The sequence below is a fragment of the Nyctereutes procyonoides genome, unplaced genomic scaffold, assembly GCF_905146905.1.
Source record: "Nyctereutes procyonoides isolate TBG_1078 unplaced genomic scaffold, NYPRO_anot_genome, whole genome shotgun sequence".
In the NCBI taxonomy this organism is placed as follows: Eukaryota; Metazoa; Chordata; class Mammalia; order Carnivora; family Canidae; genus Nyctereutes; species Nyctereutes procyonoides.
In genome coordinates this window covers 10897715-10919976 of record NW_026575122.1, presented here as the reverse complement: position 1 = coordinate 10919976, position 22262 = coordinate 10897715, and the positions used below count along the sequence as shown (strand labels likewise).

Here is a 22262-nt window from a genome sequence, read left to right as displayed (position 1 = left end):
TATATAATATATATAAAATTTATATAAGTATTTCATATATAAAAATACCTATATATTTCATATAAATAAAATATTTTATAAGATTTTAGTAAAATATAATTTAATATAACATTACTAATTTAATATTTGAATTATTAATTTAATATTTTAATTTAATATGATATTAATTGATAATTTAATAGTATTTTAATAAAATATTATAATTTTATTTATATAAAATATATGTGTATGTGTTTTATGCATATACATATGTATATTACACATATATATGTATTTTATACATAAAATATATATATTTTATACATATACATATAGATGTATATATACACATACACTCTTGCTTCATTGGACTCCACAGATAGATAGATTCCAGGAGGCTGACATGGTAAGAAATCTTATTTTCTGCTGGCTGTATGTAAATACATATATATATTAAATATAACCGATTTAAAGGATCTGCTATGTGACCGTTTATAAGTAAGATCTAGTAATAGCAACTGAAACCAATAAACTTTTTAGTCTTTTAACAAAAGCCACAAGAAGTGCCCAGAGAGGACCTACATGATGCAACCCCCACGATCCAAAAGTTTACTTTTGAAATTAGTCCAAGAAAGCAAAGACTTTCATTGCATAGGTAGTAAGGCTGGTGTGTGTCTCTGGTCTCCGGTGGAAACATGAGACGTCTCCAGTCACAGGCCCATTAATCTGTGACATCAGGCTGGAGCTATTGAGGTGAAACTTTCCAGGACAAACAAACAGTGAAGGTTGAGATGACAAAGGTTCCTTTGGGTTTGTATCTCTCACGAAACACTTCCCGAAAAGCTGGCAAGGCAGGACAGAGAGACTCAAAACCCCAACCAATCCATTCAACAGGCCATCAAAGTGCACCCTGGTAAGAGCACCCTTGGAATGGTGGAGACCAAAGAGAATATTCTCACTGGTCAAAAAACCAAATTCTTAGGACATAGAACAGGATGAAAGAAAAACTCATATCTGGAATACGCACATTAACAGCTTGATCTAAGACCTGGGTCTCTTGGAGCCACACTAATATCTAGAAGAGATGGGGCTGGGGACTGTTTTAAAGCGTAACTGATGGCATGGAAGTTTTCCTGAAGGTGGTGGATGGCCTAGTGTCCATGGAACCCATCTGTGACCAACTTATCCTATCATGGGAATCCCTGAGTTCAGTGGCACTTGCTCTAACAGCTCGATCCTGCCCACCGATTCTGCAGCCTTGGCTTCCATGGTGTCCATTGGCAACAGCCTTTACCTCACATGCATATTCCAGTCTGTTTGACAAACGACATGAAAGACTCAGACAAAAGGAAACAAAGATGATCTCTGGGCGGAAAGGGATCAGTAACCAAAGAGTTGCTAAGCCCAGGGAGGGACTTCCACCCATATGTCCTCCTGCTAATCTAAATGTAGGAAGAGACAAAAAGGATCCTCACCACTCTTGCTCCCTGGGACTCCGCAGATAGATTCTGGGAGTCTGACATGGTAAGAAATCTCACCCTCTGCCGGCTGACCGTCAGATTTCCCAGGACCTCTCAGCTGCAGCCTATGTCCAGGGCAAGCGGTGTCTGGTGAGCCCAAGTATCCTTCCCATCATGCCACCTGTCCCAGAGCAAGAATTCCTGTCTCCTTCAAATGCTCTTCTACCTGGATTGACAGATTAACAGGAGATAATACAATTCAATTGTGTATGTACAGGCAATCCACACCGACAGAGAAATTACAAAGACTATCAGGCAAAATGAGGTACATGTGGCATCCTGAGCCAAGGAGAAGGCGGTAGGGGTCTGAGACTTCAGAGGAAAGTCTTAAAAGATGGACACGGGCCCCAAATGGTGTTACTTACCTGGAGTCCCCAAACTGGTGCTCAAAACATAATATAATTGCAGCTATAGTATATTTCAGAAATGTAGAATTTTTCCATCTGTACCACTGAAGATGTCACCTGGGTCCTCGCTCTCTCCCAAAGAAAGATGAGGTGATAGACATGAGACATCTTGGTTCCCTCCCCCCAACCCCCCAGAAACCACCCTCACGTGGAACAATTGGTTCTTTCGCTAATGATAACCTTCTTGCCCTCCCCCCTGCCCCGCTCCACCGTTTTTCTATAAAAACCTTCCATTTTGAACATTTCTCGGACAGCCTCTCTGCTTATTAGATTGGGTGCTGCTTGATTCATGAATTATTTAATAAAGTCAGTTAGATCTTCAAATTTACTTGGTTTAAGTTTGTTTTTTAACAGAAGAAATGCAATTCGCAGGACAAGAAGAAGGGCAGATATTTCATAACTATGTGTCCATCCTGCCATACAGATGGGTCACTCAGATACAATTTATCTCTGTTGGTGACCCTTATTCTGAAAAAAAGACTCTCAGTTTAGATTCTTCTATGTAGTTAAGGGAAGGGGAAAATTTCTCTTGAGCTTGTAGGGTCTCAACTGCCTTAGGCTTGAAACAGCCTGCATACCAGGGGCACCGGGCTGGCTCAGTCAGCAAAGCATGAGACTCTTTTTTTTTTTTTAATTAATTAATTAATTTATTTTTTCTTTTTCTTTTTTTTTTTTAAGTGTGTTTCTTTTTTTTTTTAATTTTTTGTTTATTTATGATAGTCACACACACAGAGAGAGGCAGAGACACAGGCAGAGGGAGAAGCAGGCTCCATGCACCGGGAGCCCGACGTGGGATTCGATCCCGGGTCTCCAGGATCGCGCCCCGGGCCAAAGGCGGGCGCCAAACCGCTGCGCCACCCAGGGATCCCTAATTTATTTTTTCAAAAGCATGAGACTCTTAAGCTCAGGGTTGTGAGTTTGAGCTCATGTTGGGGGTGGAGTTTACTGAAAAAAATGAATAAAATAAAAATTTAAAAGAAAACCACTTTACAATGGGGGTCATCTGGAGCTGGCCTGCCCCTGGTAGCTACCAGGGTAATACAGTGCTGCTAAGAATCCTGCATAGACTCCTTGTGACTGTATTCCTATGCGACTTGGTCAAGGAACAGCAGTAGCAACAATGGGTAGGGGGTTGCAGAAACAGAGTGACCCCCTTTTGGGATCCTCCCTGGCTGGCGGGCACCCACTGTCTCCCTAAACATCTGTATCCTTTGTAGTAGTATCTTCTGGGCCAAACAAAAGCTGGCAAAGATGGAGTGAAGAGGTCTTCTTTTGGACTCCAAGCGAATAGGGAACAATTAGAAAACAGAACAATAAAATATACTTGCAACTGCAAATAGAAGTGTTGGACGGAAGGGGAACCAGTGCACAAAGTTACCAGACATAAAGAGCAGTGATGGGGGCATTTTGAATTTTGGAGAGAGAGAGAGAGTGAACACAATTTGACAGGGTCGCTCATCCTCCACTTCCTCTCATATCTCTCTCCAGGTAAACTTTTCTCATTTTTCATCATCAGAGAGCAGTTTCCTCTCCTTATCTTTTCCTACGAAAAGTCTAAAGTAGAGGACACCACAGTGCACCCTAGACTGAGGCACCGCAAGGATCTACTGCTGGTCAAAAGAAGATAGGTTGAGATATGATAAACATTCTTTTTAACAAGTCAGAGAATTATCACATCCTCATAGAAAAATATCAAAAGGTATGGAAGGTCATAATTCAAAACGTAAAAGTCTTGGTCTCTCCAGCCACCGGTTCGAATTAGAGACAATAGGCATATCGAGACGTCCTGTGCATCTCCCCAAAGGTCATGCTTACAGCAATGTGTGTGTGTCTTCTTAGCATCCATATAGCATTTTATCCTATGAAACCATTAAAAACCATTTAAAAAAAACATTAAAAAATCAAGGATAATTACATTCATGTGCCATTTGCTTATTTAATAACAAATTTTTCTGTACCGTTACGCATCTATCTTTACAGAGCTGCATAGAGCAACAGGCTATTTTGATGGTTAAAAATTAATAGTTAATACTATATAACGGTTTAGCCTTTCATACATTGTACAAAGCGTTCCATTGTACGGATCTAATTTATTCGATCATTTTGTCATTGCCAAAATCAGTGTTTTTAGAAGTTATACGTTGTTTTATTTTCTAGACCATTATTTCTTTAACAATTAGGCCTCAGTACAGTTTTCTGGCTTTGACGTTTTCTCTGCCAATTGTTGTCACAGTAAACTATTCATATTACAGAAGAGAATCCGGGCTTCTCCGCCCACTTGAGACTTAGAAGCAACGCTTGCGTTTCCTTCCTCACTTTCGACCTAACCTTCGTTAATCATGTCCCTCAGGGCAGAGTCTTAATCCACAGAAAGTTCCAGTTCCCCTCACCTTCTCCAGGTGGTGGGGCTCAGAGCACTAACTCAAGTGCCTGGAGGATGCAGGCTGGGAGGCAGGTTAGTTAAAAGGTTGCTCATTTTGAGCTGGGCGCCTCCCAGGTGGGCTGTTACCTCGGGGAAGCGGGGTGCAAGCCCCCCCTGGAGTCACGGCTCGCGGCTATGGGGCGGGGTCAGGCGAGCAGGCTCCAGCTGGACCTTGCAGGGAAGTGTAGCGACGGGGACAGTCGGGGTGGGCCGGAGGCTCGGTAGCCACCGATTCAGGGGCCTCCCTCGCGCAGCCACGAACTGCGGGGCCTAAGTGTGAAGCTCGGAACTACTGGCTTGCAGTTTCCCGGAGCTGTTGAGGGTCAAGCCACGGAGGAAGGCGACGAGGAGCAGGAGGATGCGGGCCACGAGGGCGTGCGCCTTTTTAGGACTTGTCCGGTTGCAACACGCGCGCACACATATGCACACACGCACATGCACACACGCACATGCACACGCGCGCGCACACTCCTCGTAGCTTCGGCTCCCCCTGCAGCCAGCCCCCCGGGCCGCAGTGCATTCGGTTAGGGCCGCGACAGCTGCGGTCTCCCTCCCGCGGACCGCGGCTCGGGGTGCACCCCGCCCCGGCCTCAGGTGCAAGCCCGGCCCCGGGGCGGGGGCGCGGGCGGGGGCGGGGAGGCCCGGAGCGCCGCGGCGCCGCGAGCCCCCGAATTCCCCGGTTCAAAATCCCGAGGCCGCGACCAGCCTCCGGCGGCGCGAGCCTTCATTGGCTGAGCCGAGGTGGCAATCAGGGGCCGGGCCGCCGCGCCGCTCCCCGCCCCCGCCCCCCGGCCCCAGGCGCTGTCGCCGCCGCCGCCGCAGCCGCCGCCCGGTCCCTCGGCCGCGCTCGCGTGGGGGCCACGCACCATGGTGAGCCCCCGCCCGAGGCCCCGGCCGCGCCGCCGAGCCGGCCTGCCCGAGTCCCGGCGGGCCGGGGGGCGCGGGGGGCGCCGCGGGGCCGATCGGTGCCTCCGCGCCCCGGTGGGGGGGGGGGTCCGCGCCCTGCACCGACCCGCGAGCGCCCGGGCTCGGGGAGGGGACGTGCGGCGGGGGCGCGCGGGCTTGACCCCGGGGGATGTGGGAGGCGAGGGGGGCCCGGGGGCGCGGGGGTGCGGGGGGTGCGGGGTCGCCCCACTTTCCCGGGCGCCGGGCCTGCCTCGGAGCGGCGACAGGTGAGCGGAGGGGAAGGCGGCGGCCCGGCGAGGGGGCGGACGGCGACCGGGAGGGTCTGTCCTTTACCGGGGGGGGGGGGCGCCCCCGAGGCCCCTCTGGACGGAGCGGAGCCAGGGGGCAGGGGCGGCTGATGCTGCAGCCCGCCGGCCCCTGACGCCCGGGTGTCCCCTGTCCCTGCAGTACGGATTTGTGAATCACGCGCTGGAGCTGCTGGTGATCCGCAACTACGGCCCCGAGGTGTGGGAAGACATCAAGTAAGTGCGCGCGCGCGTGTGTGTGTGTGTGCATGTGCGTGTGTGCATGTGAGTGCGCGTGTGTGTGCGTGTGTGTGTGTGTGCATGTGCGTGTGTGCGCGCGTGTGTGTGCATGTGAGTGCGTGTGTGTGTGTGCACGCGGGGGTGGGGGGGTCCCGGGGCGGCCCCGGCGCTGCCCCCCGCGCCGCGCCGCTTCCCCCGCTTCCTGCCGGGGCGCCCTGCCCGGGCGCGCATCCCCGGAGATGCCTCCCCCCGCCGCTCCCCGCAGCTGCGCTCCCACGCTCCGGAGCGGGCCCGGGGGGCGGGGGGGGCGGGCCGGGGCGGGGCCGCCGGGGCGAACGGCAGGGGCAGGATCCCCGGGGGTCACGGCGGCCTGGCGCCCCGGCCCGGGCGTGGGAACGCTCTGCCCGCCCGGGCGGCTCCCACGCGGAGGGGCCGGGGGGACCGCTAAGGCCTCCGCGACGTTCAAAGAGCCGCAGCCCCAGAGACCAGCAGGAAGCCTCGGCTCCTCGGTCAGCCACGCACCTCGGGACGCAGAAAATAGTGGAGCCTGGAGCCGGTCCGTGTGCCCAGGCTCACTGCTCGGGAGGGGAGTCCTTGAGCATCTGGATCAAGTGCATTTACTCATGTGAAATAGTAAAATGGGAATGTTTATTATCTTTTTTTTTCCCTTTCGTTTTCTCAAAACCTATCCCCTCCCCCCCTTTTTTTTGGCTTCCCCTGGGGCGAAGGCTGCCTCGCAGGGGAGCATCCTAGCTCCAACCCCGCGCTGGGGCCACGTCCTTTGCACGCAGGGGGAGATAAGCACAGTCATTTGAGACCTTAAGGCCGCTGCACTGATGGATGGGTCCTCTCTGCCGGCGCGTTGAACATTTCGATGGAACAAAATTCCCTTTTTCTTCCCTGTTACTATGCTGAAATTTGCATTTAACGTGAGCACAACCAGCTAGCTACACCAGAACGACGTATATGGGTTTTCAGGCTGGAACAACAAGCTGTCACACTGAAATGGGGGTAGAGGGAGTTAGAGGGATGACCTGGGTGGGCAGAGGAGAGCACACTGGTATTTTTTACTTTCATTTCCTGACCTCACCGATTCCATTTTGTTGTAACAAGTGGGTGATGTTTTCATGCTATTTTTTCCCCCAGATATATTGCAGTTATTAGCAATCAATTCTAACTGGTCTTATTCTGCAGTTCCAGGATAATGATTTCTTTTAAACATCTGTTTCCATGGAGATGGCCTGGGTTAAATATTAAGCACTAGGATGTGACTTTTCCCTTCCTAGGGTCGGTATGGTTGAGCATGATTTCATGTTCCAGGAGCGATTTATGCTACCCACAGGGCATATCTACATATTATACAGGGAAGAAGGGATTTGGAAATTATGGATTGAATCAAATGAGTGTTGAGGCGCTAAAACTTACTTTAGGACATGAATCTGTTAATACCTTCATAATTTGTATTTTGCTTGTTAGAGTTACAGAGAAGGCGGGCATCAAAAGCACGATTTTAGACAGTGTAATTTAAGTATAGGATTATTCTTAAGCCACTTTGAGAATTTATAAAAGCATCATGCATACCCCCCACATGTTTTCTCATCTGTAATGTAGAAATCCTCAAATTTCTGGGTGAATATGCTATGACAATATGTTTAAAATTTTGAGAGCACAACAAAAGATACCTATGATGGCTAAATACATGTTTTGACCAGATGTAGAGTGTATGTCCTGCGCATTACCATCTTAAACCAGTTAAATAGAAAGATGAAAAATTATGCTTTACAGAGAAATGTATCAGAAATCTTCAAAAATTAAATCATCAAGTGATCTGTTTGTATTGGCCATATTTTCCCCAGAGAAGGTCAGACTATACAAAAATATTCAAATTCCAGTGGTATGAGAACTTAATTCTGTTGAAGTAAGCTAAGAATATTGTTACATTTTTAAAAACAATATATTAATTTTTAATTAAACACCAATATCTTTTAACTCATTAATTTTATCTTTAAGTATTTCTGAACAGTGTTCTTTTTTTTTTCTGAACAGTGTTCTTAATCAAGTGTTAATAAATCATTCAAAATCATTTTTTTCTGATAAAGGAAACAAATCATATGGGTCTTTTTTAAAGGTACCCCTGAAACAATTATGTAGCCCTGCAGAAGGAATACCGTTAGTTAAACTAGTGTTGTAATGTAGGTGTTAACTTTGATCCTTTTTTTGTCTGAGCATCCTTTTTGGCGGAGCCCGTATTGTCTTGGGCACCACTTAGTATCTGGAATAGAGGACACTGTTCAGTTTTCTGTGTTGAGAGGGATGAATGCAATTCATTAGTTTCCAAACCCAGTCAGAACCCTTGAGGGGTTACTTCGCACTCCCTGGAGGATCATTTGCTTAGCACAGCCAAGCAGTTCTCACTGGCTATGGGAAGGAGAGGAGAATTTGGAGGAGCTTCATTTTAAAATGTTCCTTGGAAGATTCTGATACCTCCTCTCGACTTCATCCTCTGCTCCAGGGAAAGTCACTGCAACCGATGGTTCAACATACAGTATACTTTCTGTTTTAACTTTTTATGAAAAAACAAATGTGTGATTTGGGGGGGGGGAGTGCAGGGGCAAGGGTGCAGAAGTTTTAGTGAGTATCAAACATCTGTGAGAAACTATATAAATTGATGTTTATAAAACTTTATATAATGCTTTTTTCGGTTTAGTAGGAAATGGCCATCCATTCTTCCTGAGAAAGGATGCCAAACATTTAATGACAAATAAAACCGTAAGTAACAGATTCCAGACAGAAAATTCTAAGTGGTAGGAGCCAAAAATGCTTCATTGTAAACTTTGTATCCACTTACACTCTTACCAATCATATAACCATTTCACACAAGCCTTAAATTCCTCTTTTTAAGAAAAAAAAATCGTCTAGACTGAGGCTCTGCAAACATTCTCTTAAAGGGCTAGATAGTAAATAATCCAGGTGCTGCAGGCAGAAAGTCAATAGTGAGGATATTGTGGAGAATCACTCATAACTTAAAACGTAACTATCTAAAATGAAAATGATTCTTTGCTCTCAGACCAAACAATCCTGCCAGTGGGCTGGATCTAACCCATGGGCTGTAGTTTGCTAACACCTCTGATCTAGGCCATAAATACATATGAACAAGCAAAAGAGACCTCTGAATCTACTTTAAATCTTGGTTTTGTTGGCTTCTTTTCAATTTTCAGATAGTACAGTCCTTTCTTGGGATCATCACCGTGGTCCCAAGGTGATGATCAAAATCAATCATCATTTTAGAGAAAGCATGAAGTCAGGATCTACATATTAGAAAAGCACCTAACTGCTACTTAATCATCTCTATTATTCTTCTATCATCCTTGGTGAAACTAATCATTGCATCAAAATAATGGGTTTAATTTTAGATTGGTTTAACTTCACTAAAACATAAAGATGGATTCAAAAAACTAAAAAAGAAACCTCGATGGTTAAAATTGTATATAAAAAAAGAAACAAAATACTTTTCTAAAACCTAATTATTTTGCCTAGAGTTGAACAGGCCAAGGAATAGATTAAAAATAGATTTAACACTCCCTAGTGCTATACAGTACATGGCTTAGCCCTTCTCTGTCTTACTAAAAGGTATGAGATAAACACTTGGATCAAAATATTAGTATGTGATTTGAAAATGATATAATCACACTGGTAGTTGATACATAACCTTCCTCTAAAAGGTTATTCAATCATCTTCCTTGAATAAAGAATTCATATTTATTTAGTAGGGTAGCATATTTTTTCATTCATTGATTTAGTCCTTTTTTCATACTCTGGTTAAGCTTATGATTATTATTGTTATTATTATATTTTATTTATTTGTTTGACAGAGGGAAAGAGAGTGTGCTAGCACAAGCAGGGGAACATCAGGAGTAGCGAAAAGCCAGACAAGAGAGTTAACGGACTGAGCCACCCAGATGTCCCTAGAAGCTTATTTTTAATGAGCATAGTGTAGTGCTTTAGGCATCGGAGGGTAGAAAAGTAATATATACTCCGCCTTCAAATAAAATCTTATCGTGCTACTGTTACCAGAGTTATCAGGATTTTTTTTAGTCCTATTGTTCTTTGATTTTTCTCCCTGTAGCTCATACATGAAAACATTTCTGCCTGTAACTCAAGCATGGAAATATGCTGATCATCCAGTTTTGAAGTAAATGAATTTGCTAGTCACAAATTAATCGCTCATTAATGGTTCAAAAAGGCGAATGCTTTGCTACAAGCTGGCTGTGTGACTTCCCCAAGTTGCCTAAGCTTTCTAAGCCTCCCTGTGTAAGGAATACATAATACCTATTATGTAGAGTTGTCGTAATACGTTGGAAAATGTCTGAAAATGTTTAACACAGGTTTTTTTAAAGAAACTCTTAATAAATGGTAGCTATTATTAATTTTACCCTAGATCCCATTTTTTTTTTTTTACTTTTCTCTTCCCCAGCTCACCTAAGAGGTACGAAATTCTGCTTTAAGCAGCAGTAGCTCATTCAAGTCTACATAGACTAAATGTCCTCCCATCACTCTACAATAAGTAGTAACTTCCTTTTCATTTTCACCTTTTTTTTTTCTTTGGTCCGTTCTATGCAACTAGTACCAGTTCTTTGAATTTGAAGTGCCCCTTAGATTCTCCTCTTCTTCCGTTCTGGCTCCTAGCACTTTCCTTTGTGCTAATCTGACAACACTGTGGCTGGCTTCTCTGTGTCTGACTTGTTCCTCCCTCTCCATTCTGCAGATTATGGGAAGATTGTTACTCTCCTGATGCTGGTTCTGCTTTGGAATCAATCTTACATTTTTCTAGCTCCCCATCCCCTAATCCCTGTTTATTATTTGAAAATGTAGCATATGCTCCTCATATTCATTTTATCAAAACAAATTAAGACAAAGTAATGCACCATGGTTGGCCATGTTTTCATCAGATTTTCATATTCATGAGGTTATAGAATTAAATTTCTATACTTTTCCATACACTTGTTCAAGTAGATTTTTATAGGTTACTGGTACACTGTATTATAAACACTATTTAAAATTTTAAAAATCCTTTCCTCTGTGCAATTTCAGTTGAGTGCAACAATACCCATTTGAAATGGAAAAGGCCCTTCCAGCTCAATTTTTTTTTTCTGCTTTATTGAGATATAATAGGCACATAGCATTGTGTAAGTTTAAGGTGTACAATGTGTTGATCAGATGCATTTATTAAGTTGTCGTAATAGTTGCCACCATAGTATTGGCTACCACTTCTAACACATAGTTAGCATTTTTGTGTGTGTGGGGGGGTAAGCACATTTAAGATCTACCCACTTAGCAACAGTTCAAGTATATGATACATTGTTATTAGTTATACTCAACTTGTTAATCTTCTAACTGGCTGTCTTACCCTTTGCACAACAGCTCCCCATTTCCTCCTACCCCACCCCCTGGTACCACCCCTCTACTCATTTCTCAGAGGTTGTCGTCGGTGGATTCCACACGTAACTGAACACAATGTTTGTTGTTTTTAGTGATAAAGCTCAGTTTCCAAGACATTAAATGACTGTCCTAGGGGATTATATACAGGAAACTGAAAGGTCAGGACTCCAACCCTTCTCTTCTGGTGCCAGGTTAAATGCTTAAGATAGAAGTAGGAGCTAATGTAATATACATACAAAAATGAAACCGAAAAAAAATAAAAATTAAAATGAAACCGTATTGGACACCTAGGTGGCTCAGTAGGTTTAGCATCTGCCTTCCGTTCAGGTCATGATCCCAGGGTCCTGGGATCGAGCCCCACGTTGGGCTGCCTGCTTGGTGGAGAGTCTGCTTCTCCCTTTGTCCCTCCCCCATCACTTGTGTATGTGCTTTCCCTGTCTCTCTCATAAATAAATAAGATCTTGAAAAAAATGAAACCGTATTCATTGTCATACAAACTTCTTCAGCAAAAATTAAAAAAAAATATGTAAGATAAAAATCAGGTAAATTAGATAATTGTTAGGATTGAGACCTTTTCCTGTAGAAAGACCTGCCAGTTAGCCTGACAGATAGGAGGCAGGCACAGCATGTTAGCTGATAAGCTCACCAGCATTTGAAATTATTCTTGCAGGTGGAAGCAGGTGTCTGTATGTAAACCCCTTCACATGCCCCCCAGGGAGGTCTTCACATAGGCTGTCCTGGAACTGGAACCAAGTCTGGTGAGCAGCATGATGTGTAGGTGATAGACCAGGTCATAGCTCGACCTCAAGGTTTTTCTTTGATGTTTTGAAGTATCCCCCTGAAACTAAGCTAGGTCTTTGTACTTGCAAATACTTTCTGCACTTTTTGAGAATGAAGCAAAAATCATAGAAACATATTATTTAATTAGCCATTTCAGCAAAGGAGCTTTGCACATTAAAATCAGAGCCAGAGGAGAAATTCGAAAATCTGTTTTCTCCCCTTTGACCTCCTCAGACATATCTGTGGCAGATGTTCACTAGACGTTGCTACTGTTCACAAGGAAAAATGTCCTTCTGACTCTCTCACCTCTCTGCTGGATGAGGGGCTTGAGCACATGTTTCTCCTCAGTGTGTTGGAAAGTGATAGTTATGGGCCGATAGTGTGTAGACATTAATGGGAAAACACACTTCGAGAAATCTGTATAACTGGCCCAGTTCAGAGGGTGACAACTTAGAAGACATGAGTACTAGCAGCTTTTCCATCTGTTTCTTTGCCTCTTCTTTCATTAACAGTGGGAAAATGATGTTTTTGTGTCTAGTGAAAGGGAGCACCTTTTTTTTTTTATGTCAAAAGATATTGAGGTTAAAGAAGTTTCTATCCCAGGTAAAAGGCAAATATTCTGTAGTATTTTTTGTACCTCTTTGATACCATGACTTTGGATCCAATTCATATTCTTTTTTTTTTTTTTAAGATTTTATTCCTGAGAGACACAGAGAGAAAGAGAGGCAGAGACACAGGCAGAGGGAGAAGCAGGTTCCATGCAGGGAACCCAACATGGGACTCGATCCCAGGACCCCGGGATCACGACCTGAGCCAAAAGCAGACACTCAAAACCCCTGAACCACCCAGGGGCGCCACCATCTCATACTCTGATCTATTTGCCATTCATTGTCGAATCATGAAATATTAAATTGTTACTTTACTGAAATTCCTTGGGATCAGTTTTCAGATTCACTCAAACAACCTGGGACCCTTTCAGTCCACCTGCGCCGCTTTCTCTTTGCACTCCAGCCTCGTGGGCCATGCTCAGTCCCCTAAGGCTTCGAATTTTATGTGTCAGGATAACACCTGTGCTTAGCATTCTCCTTCTCTCCATTCTCCCCATCCCTTACCCAGAAATGGAAATGGGTCTCAGCTTCGAGATGGAAAAACAAATGTGACTTCTTCAGGGAAGAAAACCTCCAAAACTGATTTTTCTTCAAAGTCCATACCAGAGTTTATAATTATGTTTTTCTACTATTGATTAATGTATGTTTTGTCTTAGTAGATTCTAGCCTTTGTAACACTTACCTAGGAAAGGGTCTGCTAGATTGTTGTCTTTTTCTTCTCTTTTTCCCGTGTGTGTGTGTGTGTGTAAAATCCTTCACATTTTTAATTTCCAGGGAGTAGAACACATGCATATTCACAGATTTTTTTTTTCTGTAACCAGGACAGAAAAAAAAATGTCACCATTTGACATGACATGTGTCTAGTGAAAGGGAGCACCTTTTTTTATGTCAAAAGATATTGAGGTTAAAGAAGTTTCTATCCCAGGTAAAAGAATGATGACATTTACGACCACTATATAACACATTATAAGATCTGTTGAGATGGCCTCTCTCTCTCTCTCTTTTTTTTTTTAATCACCAAAGGCAGAAGATAGAGCACTGTATTATAGCATCTCCTTTTAGAGGAGCCCCAGTTCATTTACGTCATCTCCGTATGTGGACGGATATATAAAAGGATTAAAAAACCCTACTGTTGGATTACCAGTTGCATATACCAAAAGCCAGTTACTGGATTGGATTCAGGACAAGATCAAATCCCTTAGCAAGTGTCTAAAAGTCGGGTCGATATGGTACTGCTTAAAGTCAGTGTTATAAACTGTGGATAAGTGTTTGTAATATTGAAATTAAATGTAAAAACCAGATGAGAATGCTCATCATGTCATTCAGTTTGAATGTTACAGCTCATCTCTGCTGCACGCTGACCTTAAGGTTGCTCAGTCCCAGTCCTAAGTGCTCTGTACCCATCGTCTCCCCAGTCCTCACAGCCACCTTTGAAAATAGGGTTGTTCATTGTCCTCATTCTATAAGTGAGAGAACCGAGGCTTCAAGATTTTAAAACCTTGTCTCAAATCACTCAGCTGTTAATCATCACAGTAGGGATTTGAACAGTGGGGATTTCAAATGATCATATTATGTGCTTTTCTTCAAAGAGAAGGACTTATGACCTTCCTTCCGAAGGCGGCCAGGTTAGCGTGGACCTGGGGCAACGTGGGTGTGCATTGTTACTACTCATTTTTTGTTTTTGTTTTCCTGGACTTTTCAAGCACTGATACAGGTGATTTTGGCTATGACATTTTTAGAGGTAGTTTTATATTCACCAACTAAGACATCTACTAAAGAAAACCAGAGCCCCAGAAATTTTGAGCAACCTATTTATTTTTAGAAGAGCTGTGACTCGGCACACTCACAAGGTGACTTCATGATGAAGTGCACCCACAAAGGTCTAAGTGAATGCATTTGTCTGATGAAGCTACTGAAAATGGTCCGTGTGAGATGTTTATGGATGTGTCCTCAGAATTTGGGCAGTTACTGATGAGACTCTTGTGGCAACCTGTACAAAGGGGAAAAAAAAATCATTATAAATCAAGAGTGATGTCACTTTGCCTCAATCTGTGTCACTCTTGACAGCATTTACTGTTACTGTTTACAGTACTTGGATGAGTGAACACATTGACTTAAGGAGGGACTTTAGTAACCCAAGGAGACTCCAAGCAGGAAGCTGTCGCTGCATTTCAAAGGCCTGTCTCCTCTCCTCTCTCCCCTCCACAGCTGCCTCAAAGCAGAGTTTCTCCTTTGCAGATTCAGACTTTAGTGGGAATCCACTACTGACAATTGAGATGTCATTAATACTTCACGACCACACAGAAAAAAAAAATAGGAATTTTTAACGTTTTAATATTATATATAGTTATCTGTGGTTTATAAGTGGGGGCTTTTAATTTTAGTACTGGTTGGGCACAACTCAGCATTTATGATGTCCTTACAGTACACTAAAATAGACCATTCTGTCTTTTAATTAAACATGGTTTTTAAAGATAATTCGTCAGGTTGATTTTTTTGACGTGTGCCGACTTTTTCTTTCTGAGATCAGACCCCATTTTGAGACTTTATTTTTAAGATTCCTATATTCAGGATCTAGCATCACAGAGCACCTGTTTTCATACCTCGATAAGAAACCTCTTTACCTAAAAGCCAAGTCCTTCTAGTATACTAAACTTTTGAAAATTGTATAATGACAGGGATTCAGTGTCAGAATATGAATTCAGTTTTTGTGCATTCACATTTCTTTTTTTTTAAGATTTCATTTTTTTATTCATGCGAGACACACAGAGAGAGGTAGAGACACAGGCTGGGGGGTGGGGGAGAAGCAGGCTCCCTGCGGGGAGCCCGATGCAGGGACTCAATCTTCAGGATCCAGGATCATGACCTGGGCCGAAGGCAGATGCTCAACCACTGAGCCACCCAGGCATTCCAGTACATTCACATTTCACAGCTAAGGAATAAATATCTCCTTAAGTATGGAGTTATGAGAAATGTAGCCTGGATATTTGTGACAAATTATGTACCTAATCCTTAAAAATTAAATAGTAGTTTGAAAACAAGCTGCCCACTTTTACAACAATGTTGGATTGTTCGATTTTTAGTAGGCAGTTTAGAAACATGTGAGGGAAATATGTTTAATTAATACATTCCCTTCTTTTAAAAACATAGATACATTGATTGAGCGAGCACATGTTCTATTCCAGCTCTTGAGTTAGGCATCAGTGACTGAAAAAGCAAAAGGCAAAAACCAAAACCACAAACTACCACAATATAAATAAATACCTGCTACTCTTTTGGGGAAAAGCAATTGGTGTAATTAAATGATCAATTCAAATTCTAACAAATAGCCAGTCTTTAAAAGTAAGAAGGTAGGGAATTGCTACTAGGAAAATTTTTCCTGTATGCCCACTTAATTTTTAGACACTTATTGTGGCTACAAATACATGGAATGTGAGAGCTTGGTCTGTTTTCTTGAAGCCCTTAGGGGAGATAGGCTTTATTTGTTTTTGGCTATTTGAACATAGAACACTTACCATTTAATCAACAAATTAAGTGCACCTTTAGTTTGACTCTTGTGATGCTGAATAAAAATTCCCAATATTTGATTGCCATTTCTTTCCTTCTCTTCTTCCACTTGCCATTTTGTCTTCCTCCTCTTGCCCGCCCCTCCTCCTTCATCTTCTTCAACAACTAGACTATTGCCAGTTGGATGTACTGAGCAGTAAGTGGGTGGGGAACACTATTCTGACCCCTTCACGTAGACTCACTCTGCCAACCAACATAGCTCCAGGTAATACTGCTGTTCCTCTATTTTACAGACAAAGAAACTGAAACACTTAGAGATGAACTTGCCCAAGCTTAGTGCGACTCCATATGGAAGTAGCCTAGCTGCTTCTTTGGCATAGTGAGGGGGAAAACACTATGACTTGTGATACAGATGAAACCAGATGGGTTTTTCTCTATCTAGGTTTACTTGTTAACCAAAAAAGTGCCTTTTTTTCCCACTTCATCCAGTGTCATTTAAGCCACTTTAAAATAAATCTCTCAATATGTCTTACCGTCTGCTGACTTCTTTTATTGAGTAATGCACCAAGTAGAAAAATGTAATGCTTAACCCAAAATACAGTTTTTGAGTATATGTAAAGCTAACACAGACTACTGCAAGGGATACTATTTGGGAAGGATGGAAGACTGAGCACTACTGAATATATTTTAATCCAATTTACCTCTGGTGTCATATGATATTTGCTGTCATCTGAAATTTTTGGAAAACAAAGTATGTCCAAAGTCTTTCATTTTTGAGAAAATTTAAAATTGTTTCCTAGAGGAACCTGTGGCTTTTTTTTACATGTAAACTAAATATGATTTCAATAATAGGGAATTACATACTTGCTTTGTGTGTGCAACAATTTAAACAAAGTTAATACTTAGAAAATATATTCTGAAAGATGAGTGAGTCTGGAAAATTTGGTTAGTGTACTTGGCTGAATTCGATAATCTAAGCACAAAAGAAACTATCAAGAATATAAACCTTAAATATTGTTAGAAATGTTATATCTATGCATTTGATGCATCCTTTACTTTTGCTTTTGAGAAAAAAGCTAGAGGGACGTGAGGGTGCCTCAGTGGTCGAGCATCTGCCTTTGGCTCAGGTTGTGATCCCGGGGTCCTGGGATCGAGTCCCGCATCAGACTCCCCGCAGGGAGCCTGCTTCTCCCTCTGCCTATGTCTCTGCCTCTCTCTCTGTCTCTCATGAATGAATAAATACAATCTTTAAAAAAAAAAAAGAAAAGAAAACTCTACAAGCTTACAGAGAATTATGAAGTAAGCTACTATTGCCTGAATTATATAAATCATTTATTTAATCTGAATATCAGCTTACTTCCCAGCTTTTCTTTGCTGATCACCCTCTGTGCTTTTAAGTAACTAGTGAAAAAAAATCTCCAAATGGAGAAAAAGAAGAATGTAATGTCAGAAGGGATGTCACTGAAGTTTCCCTCAAAAAAATAGTGGCAGATATATCTTGAAGGTCTATCTGAAAGATTATTATCATGTCTCTGCACCACCTGGAGGCCAAACTATTTGACAGCATGAAGTCTGAACAAATAGAAATTTGTCCAGAAGTTAGAAGAGTTGTATTGATTGAGATTTGAGACACATGTAAAAAAGCACTTCTAGTAGCTTCATTGAGCATATTTCATGAAATTAATTCTTTAGCATACTATTCCTTTTGCACTGTAAATACCCTGCTCAGTTGAATGTATTAAACCATCTCCTACTAAAGTGTCTGTAATCTCTCCAGTTCACTTTTCCCTTGAAAAGAGAAGATAAATGATTTACAGAAGAAAGGAAAATGGGTCCAGAAAGATTAGGTCATGGAGATCAATTGTATCCCTTAAAATCTCGCTGGGAAATTAATTAACTTCTCCAAGGCAGTGTCTATAATCAGTATATTTAAGATTGCATCCTTCTCCTTCTGCCTACATCCCTAATCTCATCCCTTAGCCTCATCTACCTTGTTCTGTAGCATTCATCGCCTCATGAATGATTATAAAACTGATCATATATTTATTGCTCATTGTTTCTTCTAGTTAAAATGTAAGCTCTTTGAGGGCAGAGATCTTTATTTCCTTCACTGATATATTAAAAGTACTTAGAAAGGTGCCTGGGGCGTAAAAGGTACGCAAATATTGATGGCAAACTACCACCTTTCCAGGGTGAGTTGGGGGGGAGTAATTAAAGGACCACTCGAAATTCCGAAAGATTTCTAAGATAAATGTAAATAAGGAATCCTAAGTATTTTAAATAATTCATTAGAATTTAATGTGACATTTTTCAAAGAAGATGATTATTTCCTTCCATGTACTACTGTTTAATTTATATTTCAGCCTCCCTCCAGGGAGCGTGTTCGGCTGATAATTTCAGGAAGTAAAGCTTAAACGATAAGGGAGCTTATTTTATTAAAGCAGAAAGGAAAGAAGGAATGCATTGACTCATGGTTAGGGGATTTCTAGGGAAATGGCCATTCTTCTATTTTATGCAGAAGGACTGAGTACTCTCTACTTCACTCGTTTAACTATTGTTACGGTTTGGTGAGTGTTTCTGAGGAACTGAGTTTATTATAAGAATTTATGTCACTTGATTTCTTCCAGTTAGAAGAGAGAGGATAGGGTATGGTGAGAACATAAGTTAATTTACACTTTATTATATATTTAATTAAAATGTATCTATATTTTATTAGAATGCCCTAAATTAGAAGCTTCAAAATTCTAATTGTTGACCTATGCTATTTTGTAATAAAATGTTAGCAGCAAAATGAGAAAAAAAAATAGGCTATCCGTATCCTTCAAATCAGCAATCCCATTTCTAGGAATTTATTCTGTCTTTACATAGAAATACAATTATTAGCTACAAAGGTACTCATCACAACATTGTTTATACGTGAAAAAAATAAAAGCAATCTAAATATCCACTAAACCTTCAATATGTTTATAACAGTGCAGTTTTATGCAAAGTATAGAAATGTATTTATTGACATGAAGAGATCCCCCTCAAATGCTAAGTCAAAAAAGGAGGCTTTTAAGGCAATATAATCTGGTGTATGTCATACATACGAGTATATTTAACCATGAACTACTTAAATATACTTGACTGTAGTATTAGCAGTGGTTATCAAGGTAGTGGAGGATTCTTTCAATGTTTTCCCTTCCTATATTTTACATTTTTATGCAATTAGAAATTAGAATGTGTGAGACACATAACAACATTTATCAAGAGATAAGTCAGTGTTTGTACATTATTTCTGCATAATTTGGTAATATTTCATTGACCTCTTGTATTAAAAAGACTTGAGGTCTGGAACATGTGTTCCCTTCATTTAATAGTTGTGTATGTTCACCAAAAGGGAGACTTCCACATCTGTATATATACAGCTCTTTAATTTTTTGAATATGTAGACATGAGAAGCACTATGGCCATTAGTAATTAATTCATATATATATAATTAATCCATATATATTAGTCATTTGTAATTAATTCATATATATATATATATATATATATATATATATACACACTCCTCAACAACTTAGAACATACTTTGGCACACTGTATCTCTTACAGTGTGGAAGCTGGGTTATATTATTGCTCTTGTTTTTAAAAAGTAGAGCTTTAATTCTCATGGGCTTTGTGTGAGTTGTCCAAGTTCATTCAACCGATAAATTCTGGGCTCTGAAATTCAGATCTCTGTGCCTACCATAATCAGGCTTTTTTTTTTTTAATGCACTGTTATGCGTAACTGCAGGCAAATAGTATGTTCTTAAGAACACAGGGTATTTTTTTAAGAATATCTCATCCCACCCGGACCTAATACATACCACCATTTGGAGTTTTTCCCTTGAGCAGACACTGGTATTCCAGCCATGGACAGCAGCTGTGATACACAGCTTCAGAGAGAGAGAAAGGGATCATGACCTGCCTTGGCAGCATTTCACAAGTAGCTATTCCAGCTACTGTGTTCCAAGTTCACCTGATGACAGTGGCTAGTTTGTCTTGCATTCTCCTGGCACCCTACGGGGATTTAGATGAATTGGACTGAGTCAGATTGATTTCCAAGCTCCAAGTATTTTTGTGAATTTAACATTGGAAAAGATCTCTGCAAACTTGTCAGTTTTTTTTTTCTACAACTGGCAATATTTTGAATAGTAGATTTCTCCTTTGGACACTTGTTTGAGAGAAATAATCCAAATCCTATCAAAATTAATATATTTATATGATCATGACAACTATTAAAAATGGTAACTATAATTTCCTTTTATGAATACTGTAAATATTTTGACCTACTGTATTTAATAAGCTAATGATATATTAGGAGGTTTAATCAGTCCACTTGGAAACTCAAACGTAGTATGTTTAAAACATAAACTTTTTTTTTTTTAAGTAGGCTCCATGCTGGGTGTGGAGCCCAATGCAGGGCCTGAAGTCACGTCCCTGAGATCAAGACCTGAGCTGAAACCAAGAGTTGGCCACTTACCCAACTGAGTCACCCAGATGCTCCTAAAACATAACCCTTGATCTAACCCACCTCCCAACCCCTACCCCCCTGCTTCAGTCCACTTCAAACAGCCTCTCCTAGTTCAGCCATTGGTGACAACATCCTTCCAGTTTCTAAGGCCAAAACCTCAGTGCCAACTCTGTGTCCTCTCCTTCTCTGACATCCTTTATTCAATCTATCAGCAAATCATGTTGAATTTGCCTGCAGAATATATTCCTTTTGGACCAGTTCTCCCTCTGAATCAAGTTACCAGGCTTCCTCACCTGAGAGTTGATGGTAGCCTCCTAACTGGTCTCTTTGCTCTGCCTGAGATCAGCCTTAATGCAACAGCAGGATTGATTCCTTTAACCCAGGTCAGTTCCTCTCGCTGCTCATATCACAAAGGCCAAAGCTATCCATCTCTTTCAAGTAAATGCCACACTCATCCTAAAGTCCACCTGACCCTTGTTACCACTCTTACCCATTCCTTTACGGCTACGCTGCCCCCTCTCTGTTCCGCTCTGACTTCTGCTGGTGCCCCAGGGCCCCAGGCCTCTCCTGCCTAGCCCTCTTCCCCACACTGCTCATGGCTCACTCCCAGAGCTTCCTTTAGATTCTATTCAATGCCCATATCTCAAGGAGGCTTCCTGGCTTTTGTACTCAAGCTCTCTACCTCACTACCTGTCCTTATTTTTCTTCAAACTACTTACCATTATATGTTACTTATTAGTTTTATTCCCGATATATCTCCCCTCCTAGAACGTGGATGTTGGAAGAGGTCAAGTATTTTTGTTTATCTTGCTAAAGGCTCCATCCCTAATGCCCGGAACAACGACTGGCACATATAGGGACTCAACCAATGTTTGCTGATTATTTGTTAAACCCAAAGTTATTTCTTGATTATATTTAATATCAGGCATTGCATTGGGCATTAGAGTACTCTATAAATGTCAGTCTTGCTAAAATATGCTTAAACATATCATTTTAACTTGAGGAGGGGAAAGTGAAATGATTTAAATTTCCTTAATCATTAGACTTTTAGGCACATGGCATTGATTTAAAAAACATCCCATTTCAGGTGTAAAACCATTGTTTATACAGTAGTTTTAACCATACTAGCTATTCTTTTATTTCAGCATTTTCCCCCTGTTTCTTGTTTTTTGTTTTCCAGAAAAGAGGCACAGTTAGATGAAGAAGGACAATTTCTTGTCAGAATAATATATGATGATTCCAAAACTTATGATTTGGTGGCTGCTGCAAGCAAAGTCCTCAGTAAGTTGAATGTGACTTTCCTTCTTTGGCTAAGTTACACAGAGAAGCCCAGAGGAATAATAAACCAAGATCCCATTGTATCGTCATGCAGGGTGCACGCTGCACGATGGTGGAGGGAAGGCTCAGGCTGTCCTGAGGCCTAGTTTTCCTTTACAAGCTCTTTAGAGAGTGGAGAGGCTCTCAGCATTCCTTCACAGAAAACCATGTGTCAGGGTGGGAAAAAATGGTTGACACTTAATGTGATAATAACTTCAGTTGTGATGTCCAATACGGTAATTATGAAAGTGTAGTGTGCAGAAACTATTGTTTTTGAATCTCTCTTGCAATCACGAATTCTGTTAACTATTGGTGAAAGGAACAAGAAATGGAGGTCTACATTAGGGAGAGCTCG

General features: G+C 41.6%; 1 protein-coding gene across 1 annotated transcript in view; it reads left to right on the top strand.

Moving 5' to 3' along the window:
- The first annotated feature begins 5127 nt into the window (after positions 1-5127).
- The window catches only part of GUCY1B1 (guanylate cyclase 1 soluble subunit beta 1), a 47070-nt gene continuing 29935 nt past the window's right edge, over positions 5128-22262 (top strand). Inside the window, exons 1-3 of the mRNA XM_055336208.1 lie at positions 5128-5198; positions 5682-5755; positions 21771-21871. Coding sequence (XP_055192183.1) covers positions 5196-5198; positions 5682-5755; positions 21771-21871 — 178 coding nt within the window. The 5' untranslated portion in view covers positions 5128-5195. The remainder of the gene's footprint in view (positions 5199-5681; positions 5756-21770; positions 21872-22262) is intronic.